This window comes from Prunus persica, chromosome G8 (assembly GCF_000346465.2).
Source record: "Prunus persica cultivar Lovell chromosome G8, Prunus_persica_NCBIv2, whole genome shotgun sequence".
NCBI classification, from domain to species: Eukaryota; Viridiplantae; Streptophyta; class Magnoliopsida; order Rosales; family Rosaceae; genus Prunus; species Prunus persica.
The window spans coordinates 18,900,397-18,926,043 of record NC_034016.1 but is presented as its reverse complement, the minus strand read 5'-3'; the positions used below and the strand labels follow the sequence as shown (position 1 = coordinate 18,926,043).

The 25,647-nt window shown below is 37.7% G+C and overlaps 6 protein-coding genes across 7 annotated transcripts; 2 read left to right on the top strand and 4 right to left on the bottom strand.

The window, feature by feature from the left end:
* On the bottom strand, positions 269-3,686 carry LOC18766368. The gene is made up of 2 exons (XM_007201648.2): positions 3,053-3,686; positions 269-1,830 (listed from the first exon to the last, which is right to left on the bottom strand). Exons 1-2 carry the CDS (start codon positions 3,307-3,309, stop codon positions 441-443), a joined length of 1,647 nt encoding a protein of 548 aa, XP_007201710.1. The 5' UTR covers positions 3,310-3,686; the 3' UTR covers positions 269-440.
* Positions 4,971-7,845, bottom strand: LOC18766609 (dolichol-phosphate mannosyltransferase subunit 3). Of its 2 annotated transcripts, XM_020570272.1 has the most exons (5): positions 7,737-7,831; positions 7,189-7,397; positions 5,834-5,963; positions 5,631-5,738; positions 4,971-5,382 (listed from the first exon to the last, which is right to left on the bottom strand). In XM_020570272.1, the coding sequence occupies exons 3-5, from the start codon at positions 5,933-5,935 to the stop codon at positions 5,320-5,322; spliced, it is 273 nt and encodes a 90-aa protein (XP_020425861.1). In that variant the 5' UTR covers positions 5,936-5,963; positions 7,189-7,397; positions 7,737-7,831; the 3' UTR covers positions 4,971-5,319. The 2 variants fall into 2 exon arrangements, with proteins under 2 accessions (XP_020425861.1, XP_007200635.2); XM_007200573.2 differs by lacking the exon at positions 7,189-7,397 and having other exon boundaries at positions 7,737-7,845.
* LOC18767309 (FHA domain-containing protein FHA2) lies at positions 7,900-10,439 on the top strand. Its single transcript, XM_007200317.2, has 3 exons — positions 7,900-8,681; positions 9,545-9,702; positions 10,004-10,439. Exons 1-3 carry the CDS (start codon positions 8,045-8,047, stop codon positions 10,211-10,213), a joined length of 1,005 nt encoding a protein of 334 aa, XP_007200379.1. The 5' UTR covers positions 7,900-8,044; the 3' UTR covers positions 10,214-10,439.
* Positions 10,712-12,750, bottom strand: LOC18768097. The gene is made up of 3 exons (XM_007201245.2): positions 12,349-12,750; positions 12,089-12,193; positions 10,712-11,238 (listed from the first exon to the last, which is right to left on the bottom strand). Exons 1-3 carry the CDS (start codon positions 12,548-12,550, stop codon positions 10,964-10,966), a joined length of 582 nt encoding a protein of 193 aa, XP_007201307.1. The 5' UTR covers positions 12,551-12,750; the 3' UTR covers positions 10,712-10,963.
* LOC18768899 (ethylene-responsive transcription factor-like protein At4g13040) lies at positions 13,359-18,143 on the bottom strand. The gene is made up of 7 exons (XM_007201820.2): positions 17,816-18,143; positions 16,605-16,715; positions 16,211-16,338; positions 15,400-15,484; positions 14,695-14,875; positions 13,874-13,995; positions 13,359-13,787 (listed from the first exon to the last, which is right to left on the bottom strand). Exons 2-7 carry the CDS (start codon positions 16,645-16,647, stop codon positions 13,651-13,653), a joined length of 696 nt encoding a protein of 231 aa, XP_007201882.2. The 5' UTR covers positions 16,648-16,715; positions 17,816-18,143; the 3' UTR covers positions 13,359-13,650.
* On the top strand, positions 22,765-24,532 carry LOC18767915 (wound-induced basic protein). Its single transcript, XM_007199182.2, has 2 exons — positions 22,765-23,060; positions 24,185-24,532. The coding sequence occupies exons 1-2, from the start codon at positions 22,990-22,992 to the stop codon at positions 24,255-24,257; spliced, it is 144 nt and encodes a 47-aa protein (XP_007199244.2). The 5' UTR covers positions 22,765-22,989; the 3' UTR covers positions 24,258-24,532.

Here is a 25,647-nt window from a genome sequence, read left to right as displayed (position 1 = left end):
AGCATCGTGCGGGCACCTTTGCTAGTAAACACTATATGGCAATTGCCCATAAAAATCATTCAACTTATAAAAAAATAATAAATAAAAATTTCTACTTGCCATTGGGAATCATTTCAACATTGCCGTGTCTTGTCTGTTGACCGTGTCCGGGGCGTGTCCAAGTGTCCGACACTTCAAGTTTTTGAAGTGTCCGTGCATCATGGGTCTTTCCCCCTCAAAAAATAAATTTATAGATGATATGTAACCAGTAACTACATGACTCCTCACGTGCAAAATTACAATTTGCTGAATTTTCTTATTCACCTGATCTGTCTCTTCACAGTCACAACAAATTTGTACACTATACCATAGTGGAAAGAAATGGGCGTTAACTCAAACACCACAAAACACTATATTTTCGTTGTTAATCACTTTCAGGTATCATCTTTGTCAAGAATCACTTAGAAATTCCATTTCGGAGAGGAATGAACAGCACTTTGCCGGGGTCTGACGGGCTGCTCTGAGTTGCGCTTCTTCATGATTGAGGAGACAGTTGGGCTGTAGTAGTCATTGCTCCTTTGAGAAGTTGCCCCTTGTGAATGCATCTTCCTTCCATGGATAAAGCTCCTTTGCTTTTCTAGCAATGCCCTGCGAGCCACTGGATTACTTTGGGCGGCTCCCCATCTATTATAATTCACACAACTCTGGCTCCTTCCCACTTGTTGAAACTTTCCCTCTGCAGGACTAGTATAATTTCGACTCTCAGCAGTTTCTGCGGAGTACATTGTCTCTCCTTCACTGCTATACCCATTCTGCATATCTGAAACTTCTAGTGGGAATGAACTAGACTGAACCTCACTTTGGGCCCCATTTACAGAACCTGTTGAGGCAATTTCAGCATCAGCATCAGGACTGGTTGGTCCTCTGTTCTTGATTTGGTGTTCTTCTCTTATTGGGCTTCGCGGTGGAGGCACCTTGACAAAATTCTCATCAGAATTCGGTGGTAACTTTTTGGTCGGCTGTGGCAGAACTGCTGGTTTTGCAACCCTTGGGGGAAAATTAATGTCCAATAGCTGAATCGGGGAACCTTCTTTTCTCCTAATAGGAACAGCTGTTAACTTGGGTGATTCATAGATTTCTGGAGTAGGAATGCCCTGTACATGGGCAGCATGAGGATCACTTGTTAGGGCCTCTTCTTCAACAGTGTTTGCTGCAGCAGAGCAGCTTGGTCCAGGCTGGTCCCTTGTTTTTGAGACTGTGTTTGATGAAGAAGTTGTTCCATCATTATCAGCTTCAGTTGACTTAAAAACCCGCCGCTGTGTGAAGGAAGCACAAGAGTGCTCACTTTTCTGGCCAGAAGACATTAATCGAATGAGTGGTAGCTTAGGTTTGTTAAGATCATCAAGGCTACCTTCCCAGTGCTGATTTAACCAATCACAAATTATTGGAATGGGGATACCAAATTGCATAGGAAGATCCTTCTTCCATGATGACGTTGATGATGACGAAGTTGATGAGGATTTGGTGTTTGGCGATGTTGCTAATTTCATAGGATCACATATCATAAATGCAAGATTTCCTTGCGCATCAAATCCAGCTGAACCAGGGCTCCACATCACTCCATCAGTCGACAATTTTATGAGATTGTCAGTGGCTATCACTACCTTACCTTCGCCTACTGTTAATTCCTTTTTCTCTGTGTAGCCTAGAAGGTAAACTACACTGCCCAGATCCAGGGTTGGTTTAGAGCAGGTCTTCAAGTGGTGAGGGTGGCAATGGGCATTTGAATCTCCATCCACCGCATCCAAACCTACTATTGTAAGATCTAAAATGGAGCTGGTGATGAAAAATCTGCAATTCAATGAAAGAATGAGAAAAACTTTACATGCCTATTATGCAAAGGCTACCAGAAACCATGATACATTGATGGTTTTTGAGAAGAATGTCACCAAATTTTCCTTTCCCCATTAGTCTACAAGTATAAAACAGCAAGTATATCAGATTCAACAGAATTTGTGTTCAATAATTACATATATTAAAATGGAAATCGTGATCATGATGCTAGGTACTCCAATTTTCCATTACCATTCTTTCCTTATTAACTTATTTGATTGTGTCACAAAACCATCAATGCGCAGAGGCAATCCACGAGAAAACAACATAATTACAAGTGAATTGTACAAAGAAGCCTTAGGAACCCAACTTGAGGGTTTAAGAAAAAAAAAAAAAAATTCTATGACCTAGGGAAGGACTGGCCAAATCAGTTCTAGAGAGTTTGTGAAAGCAATTTCAAAAATTTTCCTTTAACTTTTTCAGAGAAAATGACCAATATTTGCCAACGTCAAACTAAACTACCAAGAACTTTCTTCCATTTTCTCGTCACTGGCTATTGCCTCCAAATTCTTGCCCTTTCTATCTCTGCCAAGCCATGCCTTCCCTCCACCGTACTACTTTTATTTCATCTAATATACTGCATTATCACTACTCCTAACTCCCCAGTCGACATCCCCTACATTAAAGACTTCCACATTCAACTATTACTAATTTGAATAGAATAGTTATTAGATGACACTTTGTTCTCCTAATCAATAGTTCACTTGTGGGAATGTATGAATACGATCCACTCAGATCCAACATCTTCACAATCACCAAAAGTTGGACACAAGTCAATTAAATTACTTAGCAGCACAGCTGCACTCATAAATTAATTCCCAAATACCATTTCACATTAGAACTTTTGACCAAATCAAATCTCACAAATACAAACACAGAGGACACAACCAACTATTCAATAAACACTAATCACTTCTATTGATGGATAAGAAAATGTTAGAAACATCATAATCAAACTACTCAAACTTTCAATTTATATCATATGGGACCCACGAAAATTAAGTAAATAAAGCCCACCTAATGTAAAACTAATACATTGCAGAAGACTTAGCAGGTTGGTTTTCCACTGTTCCAAAAACAAATCAGCACAAAACCCAGTATTCACTTTCATTGAACTTCCCATGAACTAAGAAAAATACAAAATTTATTTATAAAAGAAAAAGAAAATCAAAGCTAATACCTTTGGGGAACGAGAGTTGCAGCGACACCGTTTTGCAGCCGGATCTCGGAGCTCTCCGCAGCTGCCACGGACGGAAGGTTGACGTGGGTGGTCAACAGGAGGCTTCTGTGGATCAGGAATCCGGTACCGGAGATCCCATTTCCGGGGCCGAAAATTCTGGCCATGGCCGGAGCCTTGCCGGAGAAAATGGCGGCCTTCATTTTCTCAGACTTGCTCACTCCTTTGCAGAAGCACCATGACTCTCTCAGACCACCCATTTCAATGGCGGGTTGAGAAAGTTGGAGGATTTGACTGAATGGGTTTTGTTTATTTGGTTAAAAAGCTTAAAACTTTGGATCTATGGCTTGCTCGTGTGGCATTGTGATTCGGCTTGGCTTGTAGTTTTATACATGGGTTTGCATTCTTCTCTGCTATGATAATGAAGAACAGGAAAAGAGAGAGGGAGAGAGAGAGAGAGAGAGAGAGAGAGAGAGAGAGAGAAGGACGAGACAGACGTGAAACGAGTAAAGGGTGTTTGGGTTAAATCTTGTGAGCTGGAATTTTGGTCCAAAGAAAAGGCAAATTTTATTGTCACTCCATTCTACTCCATTAATATATATATATAAAACAAGTTTGTTCGAACATGAAATGAAATGACTAATAATATTTAGTGACTTAATTATTATGCCCCACCCCACCCTGCATTACATAATATGAGTATATATAAAAAAAAAAAACTTGTCCTCAAAATGGTTCCTGTGTTTTATCTCATCGATCAATTTAATCATCATGTTATCAATTTGATCAATTTAATTCCTCTGTTTGTATATGTTAGTAAATGCAATCCTTTTCGTCAAAATTTTGTTAAAACTAAAAAAAAACTTCAATTAATTATTCAGTGAAGCATAATATGAATACCGTTTTGCAGCCCAATTTCTGACATCTTACTTCTCTAAGGAGGAAGGTAGTAATAGTTAAAGGACTAAAAATGGAGGGGACCAAGTTGGGGGATAAGTCTTGGCTTTTACAGGTGCTATTATGGAAATGGAAATGGAATATTCATGTGAAGATCATTAAGTCTCTTACATCCTTTATATCTTTTTCAATAATTATGTATACCAGCTTGAAAAAGTTTGTTGATTTCAATTTTTAAATACTAATCAAACATGTATTTGGAGTTTTTTTTATTTAAAAAAATTATATAAATAATCTCCTTTATTTGTACTTTCAAAGTGATTTTGACATTATATAATATTCCATACGAGTTCACAGTGAAGGAGTAATGTTCCCCCATACACAAAATGATAGGTCCACCTCAATGTGAGAGGTCGAATTACTCAGTAACTTCTCATATCATACAGTATTTGATGGGGACTTATCATTGCTTAATAAGATCTTCAATAATTTGTTCAAGAGTTATAGATAACTCTGTCATCCTTCTTCCTCTGATCATTGATTTATGGATAAACACGATAGGTAAAGAAAAAATAAATTCTTTTGGCAAATAAAGCTAGGCTATGTTTCACCTTGCCTGGTTGCTTTGTCCTTTCCGATCGAGTAGATCAAATACGAACATGGGTTCATGATGAGGAGCAAAAGAAAAAGAACAAAGAAAATCAACTTTGGCCTTTATTCTTCTTTAGTGATGAAGTATTCTCTCTCAGAAATCTTTTCCCTGCATCCAGTCTCACATACACGAAGGTGGATACTAGGACCACATGATGCACTGACCTCAGTGCATCCTGTGGTTCAGAGCCCCAGTCATGCATCCTACAGATGCAGGAAGACCTCTTTATGTGCAACTGGATCCAGGAGAAACACCTCTGGCCTCTTTAGGTACATATATGGGCCACCATGACAGAACACAAAGAATCTCCCAACATACATTTTTGTTGACATTCAGAGAGAGAGAGAGAGAGAGAGAGAGAGAGAGTCCCACTTGATAAAAGCCTGTATACTTGTAGCAAAAAGAACAAAGGATACAAATTTTTCTGAGACATAAACAGGAAATGATTAACTATAACATGTACACTTTCCAAAGTTTTTTCTATTTCCCACAATTCAATAAGCCAAAAGGCTTAATGTTTGTTGTTAAAGTTAAGAACTCCAAAGGGGTTCATTGCTTCACCTAGTAAAACCTTCCCAATTTTCCCATCAGGTGGAAGCAATGAACTGTTATGAAGTCTTCCACCATACCACTGCTAGAATGAGCGGAGTTCAATGGATTCTGCATTTAATTAGGTCTTTTCTTTGTATCGAAACACCGAGGCAGAACACTGTGTGCAGAATCAATCACAACCACCCACATCGACCCCTTTCTGCTTCAAAAACTCCTTGGCCTCAGCTACATCCTACAGGAGATAAAAACGATTAGAAAAAGAGTTTAAAACATGGCTTTTCTCAGTAACTTTAAAAAAAAAGATAGTGGTCTAATGACAAAGGCCGGCGATGGAAGCTCAGGACGGATCCATATTATGCGTAAGTCTCAAACTCAAAACATATATAAAAGAAATCGGTGAGAGATGTGTGTAACAGAGCTTAACAAAAGCATGATTTAGCAATCTAAACTGAACAGAAAATAAATAGAAAAGTAAACTACCTGCTGCAACAATATTGCTTCTTGAGGACAAGTTGGAAATTGCATCAGACCAACTCCAACCATTAGGAGCCCATAGCATCCTAGAGACACAATGAAATATATTGGTAGCTGGGAAGAAGGTAGAAACAGGGCATAGTAAGCATCATATAACATGAATAAGTGAAAGGTGTTGACATAAACCAACCAAAATACAAATAACTCACCAACCAAGTATGACTACGTGGGATAATTGATGTCTGTAAGAGACCAATCCACAAGGCAGAGATGGCCACCAACAACGTCATAATTTTCACAATATGCTTCATTGACTTATATTGAAGAGTTCCCACTCCTCTGTAAGTTAAAAATAACATAAGTGAAAAGAAAAAAAAGCACCACAGGTGGACCACTATCATATCTTGCTTGATAACATAAAACGTCTTTCAAGTGTGCTAAAGCAACAAAAGAATTGTGACCAAGAACACAAGGCAATGCATGTCTGCAGTGGATTTCATACGTGCATCCATGGTGAAACAAGTATCTTAAATATGCAAGCAACACCGCAAAAAAAGAAAATAAAGAATGCAGCAGAATAATACACAGCACACACAATCAATTCAACAGCAAGTATAACCAGTTCAACTGTACTCATAAATTCAGAACAAAAAGAAAAGGCTAACATGACCTGTTTGTGCAGGTATTTTCTACCCATGAATGCTAAAGAAACATACAGCCCTTACTTCCCACTTACATATTTTTTTCCGGCTGTCCATTTGTCCTTCCCTTCCCCTAAACTCCAACCCAATCACCACCCTTGGAGGTTTGACTACCTACTTGACTAGTAGGCAAGCCAGTGACCTAAGTATTAATAAAGGGGGAGAGGTACGGCTGTGCTATAAGAGCCGGAGGTCCCTCACTCTAAATTAAAGTATGAGAACAATTCAATCATTATCCTGCTCAAGCCAGGACAAGATGGGAGAAAACAGATGAATCTGCATTTGCACTGTAAAAATGTAAACTTTGTGCAATCGTTGATCTATAGCTGCCATCAGAAGGGATAGATCATATTATCCTTTTCACTGTTCCAGTGCATGTAAAAGGTAACCTGGAACTCAAAGCCCTTGCGCAATTTCCCAACATCATCTGGTAGACTTGGCAATTTCAATTAAAGTTGCCAGCTTTTTAAATCTAAAAACTCATTAGTCATTACAATATTAAATGACAGGAACAACTGTCCTATATCAAAGAATCGCAGATCATACTGCATCTAATTAAACCTTAGAGCCAACTAACTCATTCAACCATGCTTGTCCAGGAATTCTCTACCCATGAATGCTGAAAACATAAAGCCCTGACCTCCCATTTCTTTTCTTAACGCAGTCCAGTAGCCCCTCCCCTTCCCCTAAACACCTCCCTCATTCCCACCCTTGGGGGTTTGACAACCTAATCTGCTAGTAGTCAACCCAATGACCTAGAAATTAACAAATGGGGAAAGGTGCCGTTGTGATATAAGAGACGGTGGTCACTCACTCCCTCACTGCTCTCACTCAACCACATGATTAAATTAAGGTGTGAGAACCTTCAATCAATGCCCTGCTCACAACAGGACGAGATGAAGAGAGAACAGAAGAATTTCTTTCTGCATCAGCACTGTAAAATTGTAAACTTCGTGCAAAAGTTGCTGATTAGCTGCCATCAGAAGGGATAGATCATATTATCCATCTCATTTGTTCCAGTGCATGTAATGGTAATCTGGAACTCAAAGCCCTTGCGCTTTCCCATCATCATCTGGCAGAGTGGCATTTCAATTAAAGTTGCCCACTTTTTAAATCAAAAACTCATTGCAAATGCAATAAAAATCAAGAGCAAACCCTAATGCAAACATGTGTGTCAAGCCATGGATCATATGAGATCCCAAACAAAAAGCAAGTGTATCCATAGTGCACCAAATTCCAATAAGAGATCCCTCTAATTCCCCAAAACAAATGCATAATCATTTTACCTCACAAACTCATAAATTTGTTAAAGAAAGACAGATATTTAACCTCACAACTCTACTCAACTTGAAAGAAAGCAAGGATTTTTAGCAAAAATATTAAGTCTTTCGAGATGGGTAGAGAGAGTTACCGTGAATTTCCTGGCGGAGAAGAAGAAGATCGAAGGAGATGAAAGTGTTCGTTAGGGTAGGCGGGCAGAAAAGAAAATTCAGGGGGGTAAATAGAAGCCAAAGGGGCAAGCTTGAGAATATCAAAAAATTAACTTTTCGGTAAAGAAGAAAACAATTTGTTTTATTTCTAGTTTGACCCCGCTCACTCAATAAAATCCCACAATCTGCCCCATAAACCCCATTTGTCATTGAGAATAAGTAGACCCAACCCAATTGGATTTGGGCATATATCAGTTTCTTCTCCGATCCAGTATCTGTGAAAATTTCAATGGCGGCGACCAGCGGCGATGTGGAGGCTGGCTTCGCCAAGCTTCAAGGCGAAGACTTTGAGTACTACATGCAGACCTACTCCATAATCCTGGGCCGGAATTCCAAGAAATCAACGGTGGACGTCGACCTCTCGAGCCTCGGCGGCGGCATGAACATTTCGCGCCACCACGCGCGAATCTTCTACGATTTCACACGGCGCCGTTTCGCGCTCGAGGTCCTCGGCAAGAACGGCTGCCTCGTCGAGGGCGTGCTCCACCTTCCCGGAAACGCGCCGGTCAAGCTCGACTCGCAAGACCTTCTTCAGATCGGCGACAAGGAGTTCTATTTTCTGTTGCCGGTGAGGAGTATTCTCGGTGGGCCTGTGGGCCCCAGGCATTACGCCGCCTCGGTGGCGGTGCCGAGCCCCGTGGGCCCGGCTCATTACGGGTACCATTCGGGTTCGGGGACCGGGCCGATTGTGAAAAAGGGGAGGGGGAGGGAGTTTTATGAGGAGGAGTATGAGGAAGAGGAGGATGTTGGTGGTGGTGGTGGCGGTGGTGGGAGTGGGAGTGGGAAGAAGATGAGGAGAGAAGGGTATGAGGGTTTTGCGTATGGTGGTGGGTCGGGTTCTGGGTCAGGCAAGGCCGGAGCTTTGGGTTAGTGTGTTTTTTTCTTTCTGTTCTTGGTTCTTTCTCTTGCCTAGAGTTTGATAAATCGATGGACTTATTGTGGATATAGCAATTGGAATGTGAAGTCGTGTTTTTTGAATCATATGAATCATGATATTGTCAAGCGTTTTCCATCACATGTTAAGTTCAGTCTTTGACTTCAGCCAATTTCTGCTTGAATTTCTGTGAATTATTGGCGTTTTTGTAAATTGGGGTTTTGAGTTGCTTTGTCCTGTTTGTTTCACAGTCTGTAGGAGATTGTTTCAGAAACTTTTGAACTTGTTCTCGATGGGGAACAACACTCGTCCTAGATGCTATGCTATTGCATTTTGAATTTTGTGGCACTACTGCTTTCAGTTTTTTTCTTCCTGGTTCTGCTCTCTGATTTCATTGTGTTCCTTATCGGAATAGTTTTTGTCTTCATCATTTTTGTGGTTTATGTTTACCTCTAATGGTTGTGAACTAGTGTTTTTTTGGTTTCTTCAGAGGAACCAGGGCAAACCATAGATTCAAAGCCATTTCTTTAGCTCCAGCTCCACCTATGACTGTAGATTCTTTGGCCGTCTTTCTGATATTATTGCTTGTTTTTTTTTTCTAGGTTGTTCTATGTGTCCATGAATACTAGGATTGCATGAACACTAGTTATAGGATTGATCTGTTTGATGTTGAACCGTGGTGACACTCAAAATATATATTTCCTCCCTGATTTTGAGCACTTGCATTGACAATTCTTCTCTTCTCCCTTTTAAAAGTTTCAATCATAAACAGTACATGCATGTTTATTTGGAACTATAAAGTGTAACTATTGTTATGTTCTTTCTTTGACATAATTTTATCTTTAATCTCTGCAGAGAAGAAGGGAGATGGAAGATCAAGGGTTGATCGAGACACTGATAATCAGCAACTTCTGCATTTGGAGGAAAAGGATGTTGTGTCATCTGTTGCTACAGTGCTCTCTGATCTTTGTGGTCCTGGAGAATGGATGCCTATGGAGAAACTTCATACTGAGGTTAGTCTTGACATATTCTGATGAACAAAATATCTAACACTTCTTATTTAGTTTCTAATCTTCAACTATACTCTTCCCTTACCGAAAGCAACTGCATTGATCTTTCTTTTATTTAATGATTTTGTATGTAGAATGCATCTGAGTACAAATTACACTTGTTTCCCAATGGCCATTGACTGGCAGTTTTTAGGCTTTTGCTTTGCATGTATATATCTGTGTGCCGAATTCTGGTTTTGTCATGCGAATTCTATGAGGTTTAAACCCTGGATTTCTGCCTTACTCCCATGTCACTCGTGTTCAGTTGGTCGAGCAGTATAGCAGCATTTGGCATCACACTCGAGTACGGCGGTATCTCACTTCTGAGGACTGGCCTGGCCCTGAGTCAAAAGGGAAACCATGGTACGGCTTGCTTATGTTGCTAAGAAAATACCCAGAACACTTTGTCATCAACACAAGGTCCAAGGGCCGTGTAACGCTGGAATTTGTTTCTCTTGTCTCTCTGCTTTCATAAAATTGTAAGACATCACAGGGAGGTTCTTTGATGCTGATCTGTTACAATGTAGTTTACAATTGTGGTGAGTTGTGGAGTAGCAATATGAGCTCTAGACCCCAGCTTGGGTAGATGTAAAACGATTAGCAATGATATTGGCTAATGGCTTTTTTGTACATGATGGTAAGGATACTTTTTTATCCCTTGAACAAGTTTGTTTTTTCTTTCCATTGATGTGTTTTCTTTTTTTTTGGTTTTCTTCTTTTTCTTTTTCTTTTTCTTTTTCCTTTTTGTGTGGAAATTTTCAGAACCACAAATTTGCTTGAATGTATGTATAGTACAGAGAATCAAATTTGCAAAGCTAATCTCATTGAAGGATTTGCCCAAAAATCCTTCGACATCATTTATAAAGAATATAAGCATCACCTTGGACGAGCCAAGAGTTGCAAGAACATTCGTGCTATCAGACTTTAGAGTTGGTTGAACAAATAGGGGGCACCACAGTAGAGAATGCAGCACTTGGCCAAGAAATGAGGAATTTTGATTAATGTTTGATTTTAAATTTGATTCCAAAAGTCAATAATCAACTTGCATATTTCTATCTGACTTTTTGACATTTAAAAAGACCTCACCAGTACATGCGAGTAGAAACTGCAAATTCATCCCTAAAACGGGTGATTAACAGTGAAACAGAAAGGCAATTAAAACTAAGATGCCCCAGAAATGTTATTATTGACATATACAAGAATTCGACATACATCTAACAAAATTTCAGGACTCTTCTTTGCTAAGGTTACCAAGTGCTGCCTTCTGTGCATACATCTGTTTTTCACGAGCCTGCTTTGCAGCAAGGGCTTCCTCATCGAGTACTTTGATAGGAGACCAGTCAGGCATTTTCAGCGAACCAGCATTCTTACCGTCATTACTCCCAAGCATAGATTCTTTGTAGCTCTTTAAGACAGGTCTTAGTTTAATTGTAGCATAATCCACTGTTGTCCCAACAACAGAAAAGATGATTGAGTAGCGGACGGCACCAATTCGACCACCTGCATGCCAATGAGCAAAACAATTTAACAACATTGTGTCAGGAGGCAGGATTTCAAAGTAGTGTGAACAGTTAAGGAGACAATTAACATATAACCCCTTTTCTAATAGCAACCACAATTTTACGGACGCAACTTGTGTGCCAAGAAGCTTGTGTTGATGGCTCCAGGTGGTTTGGGGACTCCGGGGGTTAGTTGAGTTGAGCACAAGCTCGCATATCCAGATCTTATGAACGTATTTTAGGGTTTAAAAGAGGTCTAAGGCCTTGCGAGGGAAAATTTGGGAGTCAGAACTACCGCGGCTGTAGAGTATGTGCTCTATCAATAGAGATGGCCCAATCAGTAAAGAAACATGTCTCTCAACTAGTGATGTCCTGCTCAAAGCTGGCAATGGATGGATCATTTCTACTCCAGCAACTAAGTCCCAGCTAAGCTATATCTCAACTTCACTGGAATCAGGAAACTCCCCAGTTCCTCTAAGCAAGACTACATAACTTAGAGCTCAGCTATTGAGCTCACATTTCTTACTAGAATCCAAAAAATTAAATTCGTGATTCTTTTACAGGACAAAGAACGCATTCCTAATAGCCAAAACATATTACTACCCTCCCAGATTAGCTGGGGTTAGATCAGATAGACAATACAAACCACTGCAAATGAACGACACAAGTCCAAGCTACTAGTCTAGAGGTTGGAAGGCAAGGTAATTTCAGTCATTAACTATCACACATTGTTCCAATCCCATACATGAAAGTTCACACAAGCTGATCACAGCAAAGTAGACCCCATTTCTCACATTAGTTTCCAAACACACGAGAGAGAGAGAGAGAGAGAGAGAGAGAAGGAATCTAACCCTGAAGACGCCCAAGAATGGCACCAGTACCAAAGCCAGCAATTGCAGAGTTTACCAGATCATCCGGTCCAGTTTTTCGAGTTACACTCACATATTCCCGAGCCCCTGCCAAGTCAAACAAACCCATTACAATTCCACAGCTCCTTTCCATATGACACGCCCAATTTGGCATATTCACACAACATTAACCAATCAAATCAAATGGGTACATAAAGCTGAAGCTGGAGATTGAAATTCGAACAGAAAGCAATGAAATTTACCGCAATAACAAGCAGTGACAATGGCGAAATTAGCAGCATAAGTTGCACAACTGGTTGGAAGACCCACAACTTTTCGATGGTTGGAGACCAAACCAGCTCCTCCACCAACAATCCCAGCGAGGAGAGTGGGAAAGACGATGCGCTCCTTCCAAGACGAAGATGGAGGCTCTGCTTCTATAGCTTTGGGATCATCTGAAGCCATTATTATTATGAAAGCTATGAAATTGCTTTTGCTTTTTTTCAGCTTCGCCTGAGTTCACTTCAGTCTTCAACGCGAAAAATTCTGAGTCGTTTTGTTAAGGGAGGCGGTGTTGCGGTGCAGACTTCAGGCCATGGGGTCGAATCCGGTTGCCCCACAAACGGGTCGGTTTCTGGGTCGGAATTTCAGATTGTATCCATATTGTCAAATTGGACTTGTTAATCTCCTATTTTTGCTTACCGGCCCAAGAAGAAGAGTCCTCTTCTTTTTCTTACTGGCCAAAAAGAATAAATTCTCTTCTTTTCAAAAATATAATTAATAATCAAGAGGGTTAATAATTTTTGTGGTCGAACCGGATTAGCCGGTCTACGTATAGTCAGACCACCGATAACATGTTAGTACGTTTTTGTTATTGACATGTTATCTGACAATAATATCGACACTTTTTCAATACTATATCGACAAACATCTTTTAATGAAAAATCTTTCTCGTTTTGAAATTACTTTTTTAATCATCACTTAAAAAGCCACCTAACTAAAATTAACCACATTTTTGTTAAAGAAAACTTCAGCAAAATATGAACTTAAAGAACTTAAATGGGCTTATTTAAGAAAAGAAACACGAAGAAAAAAATGAGTTAACATTTCTTATTCATGTGCTTTCACCAATGTGACCTACAGAAGAAGTATTGCTAAATTTCGGGCCACAGGGTCATTGCTATGTGATAGCAGTATCTCAATCAAATTTAGCATGTAATCACATTGATCAGCTAATAAGAAATCAAAAATAAATTAATCTACAGATGATATGGATCTTCTTGAAATAAGTTTCTCAAGCATTAACAACTTAAAAGAGGTTGCAAATTTCCAATGGAAAAATAGAATTATCGCTTTGTATGGGTTTATTTGACCACTAGCGATTAGAGACTAATGATGGTTCTAATCTGAGACTAATTATTGGGAGCATTTGCCTATCAAGAGACAATAAAATGTACCATTTGCCCTAATGTGGGCCTTTATACACTAAAAAATGGAGGCCTATCAGCTAGCACTTAACTGCTAAGAAATAGAAAATTAAGCATTCTCCTTGAACCATTATATCTTCAAGAGCCTAACATATCCTGCTCCATATCTTCTGAAGCCGAGAGACTGTCTACTTCTTCTTTGTCATCCCAGTCCCCATTTTCCAATGGAGTCTCGGACCTCTTGTGTGACTCTGCCCCGGGCCTTCTCCTGTGTTCTGCAATATTTTATGAAAGCAAACCATGAGAGAGTTAAACTACACAAAGCCTGAGGAACATTAGACAAGAGAAGAGGAAAGACTACTTTTGTTGGTGATTGCATGACGAGTCATGGCCAAGAACTCATCCCACTTGAATTTCCTCAGTTCTTGCTTCTCCTCTTCAGAAAGCTCGAAATTGGGTTCCCTCCCACACATGAAAGCAGCCCTGAATCCAAATAAATAATACTAACAAAGTTATATATGTGCTATAATATCGCATTTTATACATAACGCTTACACCCTTTTCGCATTTGGCTTATCATGTTCATGTTCATGTTTTTGCATATTGTGGGAGTGGCATGAACCACATCATATTGGCAAGGGCAGACACAATACAGTATAGGCTTGCAGAACAAAATTCAGAAAAGAAAGAAAAGAAAAAAACTGATGGGAGAGTATAGGACACAGCTAACCATTAGAAGACAAAAGAAGATACTGATGAAAATTTAAGACACAGAACACTTACGACGCCTAGCAGAAAACTGGCTGGAATGAACAGTTAGGATGGCATGTCCTATCTAATGGAGACCCTGTCTGAAGAATGCGGGCAGGAAAAACCAGTGAAGCAACAATGAAGACTAATATTGTTTCATTTGAAGGTGCAACAAAGAGTAGAATGTAGAAGAACCTATGTAAATGAGACCAACCTTAATAAGGAGAATTCCCCAGGGAGACAAAAGAGAAGTGTAAATGGTTTGTGGTTCTCCAAATTATGTCAACTGGTATACGTTCTCTTTGAAGGGGAACGATCATTATCAACGGGCTATGCAAAACTGGAAGACCTTGTATATGCTACACATTCTTGCTATTCCTTATAGTGCTCATCCCATATAAATTGTTCATATTAGCAAAGATGCAGTTGTACCTGTCATACAAACGAGCAGCCTCTTCTTGTGAACCAACAGTGCCCAAGTGGATTTGTTTCTTGTCAACTTTTATAGCTGCTTGCCACTTCATATTTTTGAAATAGACACCTCTCATTAGACATGGTTCTTGGTTTTGGAAATGCTTTCTCCGATGTCGCTTTCTGCGTTTTATTGGTGGCCCTGCAAATAGCATATTAAGTATTAGAAAATATCAAATTGAAACACTGGCATAGACCTCCAAAACCAACATTGCACCTCAAGCCCTTTCTAAAGGATTAACTTACATATTAATTGTAGTATTTCTATTATCAATAATATGTTGTGTGCAGGAGTCCTAGGCAAATACAAGATTCTTTGTATTTATATATAGAGTTGTACATAAATATATGATTAAAAACATCAAAAGAGGGGTGTGCCTAATCTCTGCAAATTATACCAAAAGGAGAAAATAACTGCACAATCAAAAACTCTCATCTCCTCCGAGAAATAAATACAGAACCACAAGAAGAAAAAAAAATTCGTTTCTTTAATAACCACGATGTTCCTCATTACGTAAAGACAAAAGATACAGATTTCAAAAGGATGAAGTCGCACATTGTGTGTCCAAGGCATCCAGCACTCTAATCTATCTAAAACATCACTAGAAACGATAGCAAATTTTTTTGGGTTACAAAATGATAACAAATTTAATTTAAATAACAAACCTGCAACTTGCTGATCATGCTGCTCTTTGGATAAGCTAGAACCAGATGCAGTTGGCGACCGAGCTTCTACTTTCACGCTGGCATTCTGGTAATAAATAAAGAATCAGCTAAAATGAACATAAGTGGGCACGAATAGCAAATAATACATTTTGGAATATACACCGTGACAGCTGTTTTACATATTAATAACGCGTAGAAACTTATGCTGTTAGACACCTGAGTTTTAGAATAGGTTAAGAAGAATTAAGTTTGGATTATATCTGAGTATGGCATGCCAGTTAAACTAACCAGAAAAGGCAAGAAATAATTGATAAGGAATATAGAATCTCTAGTGGGTTCTTCCAAAATAGAGTTTTCTGTTTCGTACTTATGGTTTTGCTTTTTCTTTTTTTGGCTGATTAAATCCTTCAAAATAAATATTTGTACAAGAACATGCTGCTGTATAACCTTCTAGATCAAGAAACTAGGAATTACGAGCATACTTGGCCACAAAACAAGGTCTGGGGGCACTAACATCTCACATGGTTTGCCACATCAGCTTACCTTTTGACACAGGTTCCCCCTCTCAGCTTACTTTCATATAAAACATGGCAACATTATGCTATCAAGACACGCAGCATACACATTTTCCTTTCTAAAATAGATAGATATGTATATATATATGGAATATTCTCTTGCCATACGTATATAAATTTAAAAAACTTAGGAATCCTGCCTGACAAGTGTCTTGAACACACTAATAAAACCTTTGAAGAAAACAAGTGGCCCATCTGATGCATGTAATATGGACTGACTGATAATCCATTCTTACCCCATCTGGCTGATTTGCATCATTTGAAGGCATGGGATGCACGCTGACAGGATTTGTCCGAGAAAAATTTTGAGGAACAGTTCCATTGTCACAAGCCCTAGGAAGTGGATCTAGAACAGGACTTACCCCTGCAAAGACCAAGAATTTGGTGTCATTTAAGCATAAGCAAAGAACCTACTGAATTAGATTCTTAGTCATCAAACTGCAAATCTATCTCAAAGCGCTGACAGGTTACAATAACACAACTTAAAACTCAAAATGGATAAACAAGCTAATTACTAAGAGCAGAAGAAGGATACTGGATTTTTTTATAAATAAAATAAGAAGAAGAATATAGGCTATTCAACAAAAGAAATCATCATATATTGTATAGCACAATTCAACTGATTATTACCAGAGCATAGCCCCAAGAGTCTGCGTCTTCTTAAGCTCACCATGGTTTATTTCAACTTAATTATTGAAGCACAACACTCACTTGATGGCCTTTCTCATGTACCACCTATTCCTGGGATAAATCAAGCAGAACTATTATAATAAAACGTAAATATATGTATATATTTTTGAATTTCAAACGGGAACGACGTAACAATTATAATGTTACAAAAAATTATATATTTATTACATTATACAAGCGCTAGAAACACAAATAAGCAAGGAAATCAAAACACAATGACAGTAACTACATGCAACAACATTAAAGGATAAAAGTTTCAGAACAGACTATTTTTACCATACATCAACGAAATTCATAAGCAAAATGAGTGAAGGTCTGCACTTCCAAAGAAACTACTACAATACCATTCATAATTGAGAATGAATTGAGGAAAAAAGATCATCAAGTAGTCATATGTCTAAAAGTATTTCCGATTTTTATCCCTACCACCACAAATCATCTCAACATACGCTATAAGGAACTGGAGTAACTCAGACCTGTCACCATGGCAGGAACAAATTAATGATTAAAGGAAAAATTAAGAGTAACTTCCCCTCTTGGTTACTAAAGAACCGTGTTTGCCTTTGATTAAAGTGAGTAGAGAAACAATGCTATTGGTGCTTATACAACCTAAAACAGTCGCAAGTGGAATGAGAATATAACGGAAATCAGTAGAGGCAAGCAAAATTCATCCATTACATGACTTCAATATCTCTCATTCGTTCAGAATTGCTGTAATTGGTGCAAGGTGACAATACTTCCAGTCATCATGAAGTTGCATATAGAAAACTAAATCATCCATCATGTTAGATGGGATTAGAATCCAAGAAAAGAACCTAAATTGATAAAAATTCCTAATGTCTGACCTTGGAAAGCTAAGTCAACCCACCAACCTACCACCTTTCATGGAAGGGGATATTAGCAAAAACAAAACCCAACAGCCAAAATTCAAAGAAAACACCAAATACACTCTCACACAAGCCACAACACAGAAAATCAAGACAAACCCACAAACCCCGCAATGAAGAAGAACCCTTCTGCGGCTCCAACCTCGTCAACCCAGAATGCCCATGACCACAAACTCAGTCAACAAGCCATGAATAAACAAAACAACCCATCAAGAAAAAAGACAAAACAAAGCCATTGGGCAAAGAAAGTCAGTTTCTTTGTACCTGAGGAGGCAGAAAAGGTGGCGGTTGTTGGAGCACAGAGCACAGAGGCCGCGGAGAATTAGAGGCAGGTGTTAATTAATTAAAATCCTTGGCAAAGGCAAAAAAGATTGGGATTTATAAGGAAGGGAAGGTGGTGAGCGAAGAGAGAGAGAGAGAGAGAGAGAGAGAGAGTGTTGTGTGTATTTGTGTCTCATGCATCTACCACCTTTTGTTTTTATTTCCCATTTAATTTTGCTTTTGTATTATTAAGAAGAGGGTGGTGGTGGACTGGTGGTGGTATTTAGGTGTGAGACTGTAGAGAGACAAGTCTCTTAGATAGAGAAGGGTATGAATAGTAGAAAGCAGAACGTATACTTTGTGTTGTGTGTACTTTAGCAATTTGGTTGAAATTTCGGTATTACCCCTTGTGCCTTAGCCAATAGGTGCCATTGTCTATAAGTTGACCAAAATACCCCTGAATAATTTCTGTTTTTGGTTCATAAAATTGACTCCTGTTGCTCCCTCTCATATAGATAAATACTCAGCTTCAAGTCCAATTATCATGTGCTTATGCTTGTGGTTATTAGCTAAACAAGGTTTTTTGTTCCAAAAGTTTTTTTTCTTTTGGATAAGTACTTGTTCAAAAGATTGCTAAAACCCATATGGTGGATAATAAAGTGAGAATCATATAGTGTTTTTTCATTAATTCAAAACCTTCCTTTTTTACTTTCAACCACAATGAATGTCTTCCCTTTTTCTTTTTTCTTTTTTATAGATATTTTTCTTTTTTGGTATAAGACAATTGGAGATACAACAAGGTTAATGGTGAGAGGTGAGAAGTGATTAAGTTTATTATTTTAGACAAGAACGATAACGTGTTTATTAACGTAAAACAAGAAAGAATTTAGTTAAAATCGCTGCTATTTCATATGAAACCTACTTACCCAATTACCTATTTCATTAGCAATGAACAATCAAACAAGATACAAGTACAACCCAACCTACAATCTTATGCAACATAACATTAACATGATTGAGATTATGAATTTGCAGAAAGAAACAAAAAGGGCAATGTAGTCATCCCAATAGAAAATCCTCACTGCCGTGTACACGAGATAACACAATAGTATGAGGGGAGAGGGATAAGTCAGTCATTAAACAAATATCAAGGGTGGGCAAAGAGGGTTAGAGAAATTATTATTAGCGTGGGTTGGTTGGTAGCGAGCGAGGGGCACCGACGAAACGGTGATTGGATGGACGGCCTGCCATATAAGAAAGAAGATAATGTCCCGCCAACCACACCTCCCCAAAGCCTTTGGGTTTAGGGGTTGATTTTTGCTAAAAACCAAAACTTTTTCAAAAGCAAAAAAGTTATTTTTCTGCCTAATCATTACCCTAATCAGTACTTAACCTGTCTAATCAAACCAACATATTATTAGTATACTACACTTTGCCTTGGTTCCTTGGAATTGATTGTGATTTTCAACTCAAAATTTATTGTTTCAGATTTTGTATACAAGTAATATTAGAGGAGTGAGAATTCAAATACAGGACTTTGCATACATAAATAATTGTTCTTAAATACTTGATCTACATGTCTCTTACTTAATATCTAGGATTTTAATACACTGTCAACCATAACAATTTGTTAAAATACTTTATAACTCAACTCACTCGATTACTAGGCCGATGCAAGCAGTTACCATGAATCACATGGTAGTTTTTTTTTATAACTATAATTTGTTTAGAAGGTAAACTCACAGTATTGTAGTAAAGAATTTATAGCTCAATTGATTAAGAGTAATTACTCATATACTTGAGGTTCTGTGTTTGAATCCTCCCTTTCAAATGTCACTTGAAAAACAAACTCATAATATTGTGAAATTGACAAGAGCCTTAGTAAAAAAGTTTGACTTAATTACACTTATCATCTACGTATTTTTATTATAATTCATGAATTTTAATTTTGACAATAATGCCTTTGTAGGTAAAAACTTTTGCAATCAAGCCCCTTTCATTGACTTGGTCAATTAAGTTAGACAAAATACTAATCTCGTCCAATCCGTACTTGCCACGTCAACATTTCGACTAACTTTGACATAATTAACGAAAGGAGATTTAATGCTAACTACATAGGTGCTACTTAAGTATAAAATCAAGGGCAAACAAAATAAAACAGAATTTAATCTAATCCCAAAATGCAGTAAGGATAGAGAAACAGCTGAGTTGAATAGCATCTTCGGAATTTGGTTTGTCTCTCTAGATGCCCAGGTGGTCAACTTTGGTTCCTTCCGTCATGTGGGCCCACTTTATCTCGTACGGATGAATTCATATACCACATATTGGCCGTCCGATGGGATTGGAGCAAGAGAGTCTAGTCAAATCATACGTATGTTTTTAGCATAAAAAGATCAGGAGTCTGATTCTTTGATGATGTGATGATCATAAAGTTAAGCCAACATTTGTTTCTACTGGAGGCAATTATATGTGTACCTCGTTAACATATCTATTAGAAGAAGTCGAGCAATTAATAATGTGATTTGAATAATTTTAGATATAATCTCTAACCGATATGTCATATTAGGTGATATAAGAGCATTTCTAATCGATATGTTAAATTGCCACATTGACATAAAATGGCAAAAATTGAAGATTAAAGTTGCCCCAAATAGTCAAATCTTACATGAATTTAAAAGCTCGAAGAGATATGTCAAAAATAACATATCAAAAAATTTGATGTCAAATATTTTTTTACTCGTGGACTCAACTATCATTTATTTTCTTTTAAAACTTTATGCATCATATGGGCCCCATTTGCTTTTAGAAATACTAGCCTCTTTGCACGCGCTTTCGCGCATGCGAGAGGTTTTTTTAAAAAAAAAAATTAAAATTTATTTTAGAATTAAAAAAGATAATGGATATTTGTGTTCCATAAAAATAGGATCCATTATCTAAATTTTCTTTTAATTTTAATTTTTTTAATACCAAAAATTATGAATTTACCATATTATCCTCATTTAATTAATAATTTGAATTCTTAATGTTTGCATTAACCAAGGGCATTTTCTGGTATTTTGAATGTTTCACCATTCTCTGCCTTTTGCTTTATATATAATAGATAATAAGATAATATAATGTTTGACTTTCCAGGTGGAGTTAAATTTTTTTCAAAGTGTCAAATTGCCACATAAGTTATTAAATTCAAATTTAAAATTTTGCATTTGACATCTTTCTTAAAGATACTCTAAAATACTACGTGGAGAGAGATACCTCGTGAATTAGATGACATAACATAATATGTGAGAAGGCAATTAAAGGTCTTAATTAAGGTTTTCCATATACATGTTTTCTTCCACAAAGGTGGCTTTGGCACTTCAGTGCCTCCAGTAGATATGTCAAATTTAGGTGGACATTAAATGACAAAGCTGGAGGGATAAATTGTTCAAATTCAAACTAAACTAAGTCGTACATGGATTTGAAGACAACGAGTGCAATGTAATTGATATTCCGTAAAATTTAATGTCAAAAGTGTCAAATTATCACATATATCACAAAATTCAAAATTTGCATTTGAGTTGGATAAGCTGGATTTACTGACAAGATAAAGTTTGCCGCTGGTCATCAATCATATGTGATGATGAATTGTATCTTACCATCTCATGTCGATATGAGAGGAAAAAAGAAAAAGAAAAATCTACCAAAGGGTTATCACCGTAATTCGCACGTTTGGAAGGCTAGCGCACTCCCAATCAAGCATGTTATGGCCTGCCTCATTTAAAGTCCATGGTCCATACTCTCCCTCTCCACTCCAATAATTCTACTTTAACATTTGGTTTTTTGTTGTTGTAAATCTTCCTTATTGTCACTTTCATATTTTATAGAGTAAAGCCTAATATGATATGACAATATCTTAATTATTAAGTCATTGAAGTCTAGTTTAGTGAAAAATAACGTTGACTTGTATATTAGATATCTCAGTTTCGAACCCACATGACATTTTAGTAATGACAGTCCTAAGGTTTTAGAGGCCCTAGGCAAACTACCAAAATGTGGGCTTCAACTCTCTACGTATATTAATTTTTTTTTTACGATAAGTTTAAAAAAATTATATGAACTCAAAGTTATAATTGTAACCTAAACATAAATAAACAAAGTATAATTCACATAACAACTTTATAAAATGCATCAAAACATCACTCGTCTTGCATTTTTTGATGCCAAAGTATCAATTAACTTTGCATAATCAAGTTTTTCTACCATGTCCTTTTTAATAGAAAATATAAGCAATAGTCTTGTGGGTTTTTACCTTCTTGTTCTTCCTCGAAGATCAATTCCTCTTGCAGTAGATATTCAATAATAAACTGCTTGTTTTTTGTTTTGTTTTTTTTTCTTATGTTGAGTAGAGCAGATTTCTCTATATGATGCTAGGTTTTTTTTTGGTTTTTGCTAAGGTATATGTCACTTGGTTAACCTATTCAACTGGTTTAACTTTATTTTAAGTTTTAGAGTAAATAATTGGGTTTATTTATTTATTAATAGTAGTTGGGCTTAATATAGTACAATTTTTAAAGAAACATACATATGTACTATATAATTTCACTATGTGTATATAGTGGTTTATAAAAATTGGGGCTCTTCCAATTTGGAGGCTCTAGGCAATCGCCTTGTTCGCCTATGCTTAGGGCCTCCCCTGCATCTTAGTTATGTGTGTGTATGAGAAACCCCATTATACTATATTTTAGACCATCGTTTGTACTAAAAAAAAAAAATTTTAAAAAAATAAATGATACCGATTCAAAAAGTTGGAATATGAATGAGGATCTCTGAGATTATTGTGCATGAGTAAACAAATGAAATCATCTTTTTACGTTATCTCTACCACCATCATCGTCCACCAAAGTATTAAATAGGGCGTTAATGAGTGATCTTCGATAGGCCAGCTGCATGGGTCAACCCTATACAAAAATTGCAGAGCACCCAGTTGGGCTTGAATTTTCGCATCAGACCATAAGCCCAATAATAATATGATGTTGAGGCCGGTACCCGATTAGAAAAACCCGGTCACCGCCTTCTGCCATATAAAAGCGCGCCATACCGCATTTTAACCGAAGGTTGCGGAAGCCAAACGACTAGAACTAGGGTTAGGGTTTTCTAAATCGTCAGAGCACAATAAGCAAACCAAAGTAATCGGAACGATGATCTACGACGTCAACTCACCCCTCTTCCGATCCTTCCTCAGCCAGAAGGGAGGCTCCTCCGATAAGAGGTATTTCCCTTTTCTTCAATCTCCTTCTCTCTGTTATCTCTCGCACCACACGCAAACCTCTGTACTGTAATAGCCGTTTGTTTAGGTCTTGTGGGTTTTTTTTCGCTTGTTTATTTCGTGTGAAATTGGGGCTTTTTGTTTCGAACCTTTGCTGAGATATTTCTGATGGTGGAAATTTTGGTCTTCTAACTTTGTCGACGTGAAAGCGAGGAAATGATTTCAATCGGTGGTTTATAAGTTATGCTTTCAAACAATCAAACCTATGGATGAGAATTTGACTCAATTTTTTATGCATTTCTATCGCTTGTGTGTATTTTGGCCTGGTCGAGCTGAGTTTGAGCAAGAATTGTTTTTCAATCGTGTATTGAATCATGAAAACTTGACTTTCTATTATAGCTGTGGATGATGAGTTGATGATTTAAGTGCTGCTTTTTTCATACTTTAGCATATGCATTGTTAACTGAACTCTTCATTTTGGTAAAATGCTTGGTTTTGATTCCAAAACAGGGAAACACTTTTTGGATGTATGCATATTGTGTGTTTGGTCGCACGCTTATACTAATAATATGCTAAGGTGCAGCTTGTTATGCTTTGTTTTTTCAGCTATTCTGTGAGCTCGATAAATTATAGTTCATTATTTGTTGCTTTTGTATATAACTAATTTTAAGTCATTAGAGATGTCCTGTATTATCATCCGCGAATACCTTAAAACTTCTATGCAGTCGTAGTTGGTTTTAATGGGATCCACATTGTGGGAAATGCATAATCTCTAATACGGAATAAAAGCGGTTAACTTCTTGAGGCCTGTTTATGAAGTTTAATTAAGAGTTTAAGTGACACGGCGCCCCTTTTGTTTAGTAATTTTGTGCCCCTTTTTCTATTGAAGTGCTGCTTACTTCGAACTTTTACATGTCGAATTGCATATGGTGTTCTGCTCTGTTAGTACCCTTTTATATAGTGCTTAGGGTTTATATAGTGTATGGTCTTGCATATGGGATTCTGCCCTTTTATATAGTGCGTGGTCTTGTTTATTTTTCCTTTGTTTCTTTCTTGTATTGTGAAATCGGTCTTGTTTTCATGAGGTTCTTCCTGACTTATGGTTGTATTTTTGTTGGACACTCCAGGAAGTTGGAAGAGCAGAAGCCCAAGGAACATAGGCCGAAGGCCAGTGAGAACAAGCCCGTAATGAATGAGTGAAAGAATCTTGGCATGATAAGCAATGGATCGGTTTAGAATTAGTATTTTGTTTAAGACAAGCTTTTTGCGCTGTCATGGCATATCCGTATCTTTTCAAACAATACATTTGTAGTTAAAAGTTCTTTTCACCATCCGAATCATGATTTAGTATATTTGGAAATGTAGTTCGTATTGGAATGAAACATGAAGTATTCTCATCCTGCAAATAGCCTTAAGTATGAGGCGTGGTGATTTTCACCAACTGCAATGCTTATAAAGTGAGACCTTTTCACTCCCTTGCATAATTTGCTTTTGATACATAATTTGTGAAGTCCTAAATTAATTATCTGGTAATTGCATCATTATCCACGTGATCTATAAAAATTACCAAAGTTTTCCACTGGGGTTAGTGTGTTGTGGATTTTCACCAGATTGCAATCAACACACAACTACAACCTAGCTTAGTTGGATTCCTTTGGGAGGATTAAGATTTTCACTCCCATTCGATTGTGCACAATCAAGCTCTTATGCAATTGCCTGGAAGGTTTCCGGGTGTAGTACAACTGAAAAAATTGTGGTTTTCGTTTCAACATTCGAAGATTTTTTTTTTTTTTTTTTGATATAAACGATAATGGGAGAGAGATTTGAAATCATCACCTCTTCTGTTACAAGTCCTTTGCAAGGAAAAAGAATTTTAGACCTAGAGCTAGTGGTTTCTTTTCGCCCAACGAAGCAATGAGCAAAATCATCCTAATGTCAACAAACAATCTCGAATTGAAAGAACAAGATCATAAAAATTTGAAAGAACAAACAATCTAAAAAAAATCTCAAAACAACTCTAAGACCTAATGAAATTGCTGAAGGTCGTCCTGTATCTTGAGGTTCAAGAAATCTTGATGAATATGGAAGGGGACTTGCTCCGCCAACATCTCCGTTTCAATTGCGGTTGCAGCGTGAGTTTCTTGCCCATTATGCCCAAAAGGCTGAGGCAACACAGCCTCTGGAACATTACAAGCCTCAGGATTCTCAGACAAAAACTGAACAAGCCTAGACACAAAAAGCTGGCGCAGAGCTTCAAATTGATCGGAAGGTTCAGATTGACCACCACCTTGTACAAGAACAAAAACGTCGTGGAACAGCAAGTTGATGTTCATGTCTGGTTTCATGCGCCCAGTTTTAATGTCCTGCACATAAACTGCATCTATCTGTATGGCTTCGGGCAGTAAAAATTTTATCTGAGCCAGATGCCTGCAGGTGAACTTTTTTTTATGGCCCATGAATTCCACTAGGGCACAAATACTGCGAAAAGTGGATGGTTTCTTGTGCAGACCAAGCAACCTCAGGTAAAAAATCATGCGACTAAACAAGTCTGCCATCTTCAAGTATTTCTCTGGTGCTACCATCTTCATAA

What these genes read in the sequence shown, in the direction of transcription:
- LOC18766368 (XM_007201648.2), bottom strand. Translation starts at nt 3,309, where the DNA reads ATGGGTGGTCTGAGAGAGTCATGGTGCTTCTGCAAAGGAGTGAGCAAG. An exon ending in GCAACTCTCGTTCCCCAAAG is followed by an intron (nt 1,831 to 3,052) that starts GTATTAGCTTTG and finishes ATTGAATTGCAG; the next exon opens with ATTTTTCATCACCAGCTCCA.
- LOC18766609 (XM_007200573.2), bottom strand. Translation starts at nt 5,935, where the DNA reads ATGAAGCATATTGTGAAAATTATGACGTTGTTGGTGGCCATCTCTGCC. An exon ending in CACGTAGTCATACTTGGTTG is followed by an intron (nt 5,739 to 5,833) that starts GTGAGTTATTTG and finishes CCTTCTTCCCAG; the next exon opens with CTACCAATATATTTCATTGT. An exon ending in AAGCAATATTGTTGCAGCAG is followed by an intron (nt 5,383 to 5,630) that starts GTAGTTTACTTT and finishes TATCTCCTGTAG; the next exon opens with GATGTAGCTGAGGCCAAGGA.
- LOC18767309 (XM_007200317.2), top strand. Translation starts at nt 8,045, where the DNA reads ATGGCGGCGACCAGCGGCGATGTGGAGGCTGGCTTCGCCAAGCTTCAA. An exon ending in AGGCAAGGCCGGAGCTTTGG is followed by an intron (nt 8,682 to 9,544) that starts GTTAGTGTGTTT and finishes TAATCTCTGCAG; the next exon opens with AGAAGAAGGGAGATGGAAGA. An exon ending in TGGAGAAACTTCATACTGAG is followed by an intron (nt 9,703 to 10,003) that starts GTTAGTCTTGAC and finishes ACTCGTGTTCAG; the next exon opens with TTGGTCGAGCAGTATAGCAG.
- LOC18768097 (XM_007201245.2), bottom strand. Translation starts at nt 12,550, where the DNA reads ATGGCTTCAGATGATCCCAAAGCTATAGAAGCAGAGCCTCCATCTTCG. An exon ending in TGTCACTGCTTGTTATTGCG is followed by an intron (nt 12,194 to 12,348) that starts GTAAATTTCATT and finishes TTGACTTGGCAG; the next exon opens with GGGCTCGGGAATATGTGAGT. An exon ending in CATTCTTGGGCGTCTTCAGG is followed by an intron (nt 11,239 to 12,088) that starts GTTAGATTCCTT and finishes ATTGGCATGCAG; the next exon opens with GTGGTCGAATTGGTGCCGTC.
- LOC18768899 (XM_007201820.2), bottom strand. Translation starts at nt 16,647, where the DNA reads ATGGTGAGCTTAAGAAGACGCAGACTCTTGGGGCTATGCTCTG. An exon ending in ACTCTTGGGGCTATGCTCTG is followed by an intron (nt 16,339 to 16,604) that starts GTAATAATCAGT and finishes TGGTCTTTGCAG; the next exon opens with GGGTAAGTCCTGTTCTAGAT. An exon ending in ATGCAAATCAGCCAGATGGG is followed by an intron (nt 15,485 to 16,210) that starts GTAAGAATGGAT and finishes ATTTATTACCAG; the next exon opens with AATGCCAGCGTGAAAGTAGA.
- LOC18767915 (XM_007199182.2), top strand. Translation starts at nt 22,990, where the DNA reads ATGATCTACGACGTCAACTCACCCCTCTTCCGATCCTTCCTCAGCCAG. An exon ending in GGAGGCTCCTCCGATAAGAG is followed by an intron (nt 23,061 to 24,184) that starts GTATTTCCCTTT and finishes TGGACACTCCAG; the next exon opens with GAAGTTGGAAGAGCAGAAGC.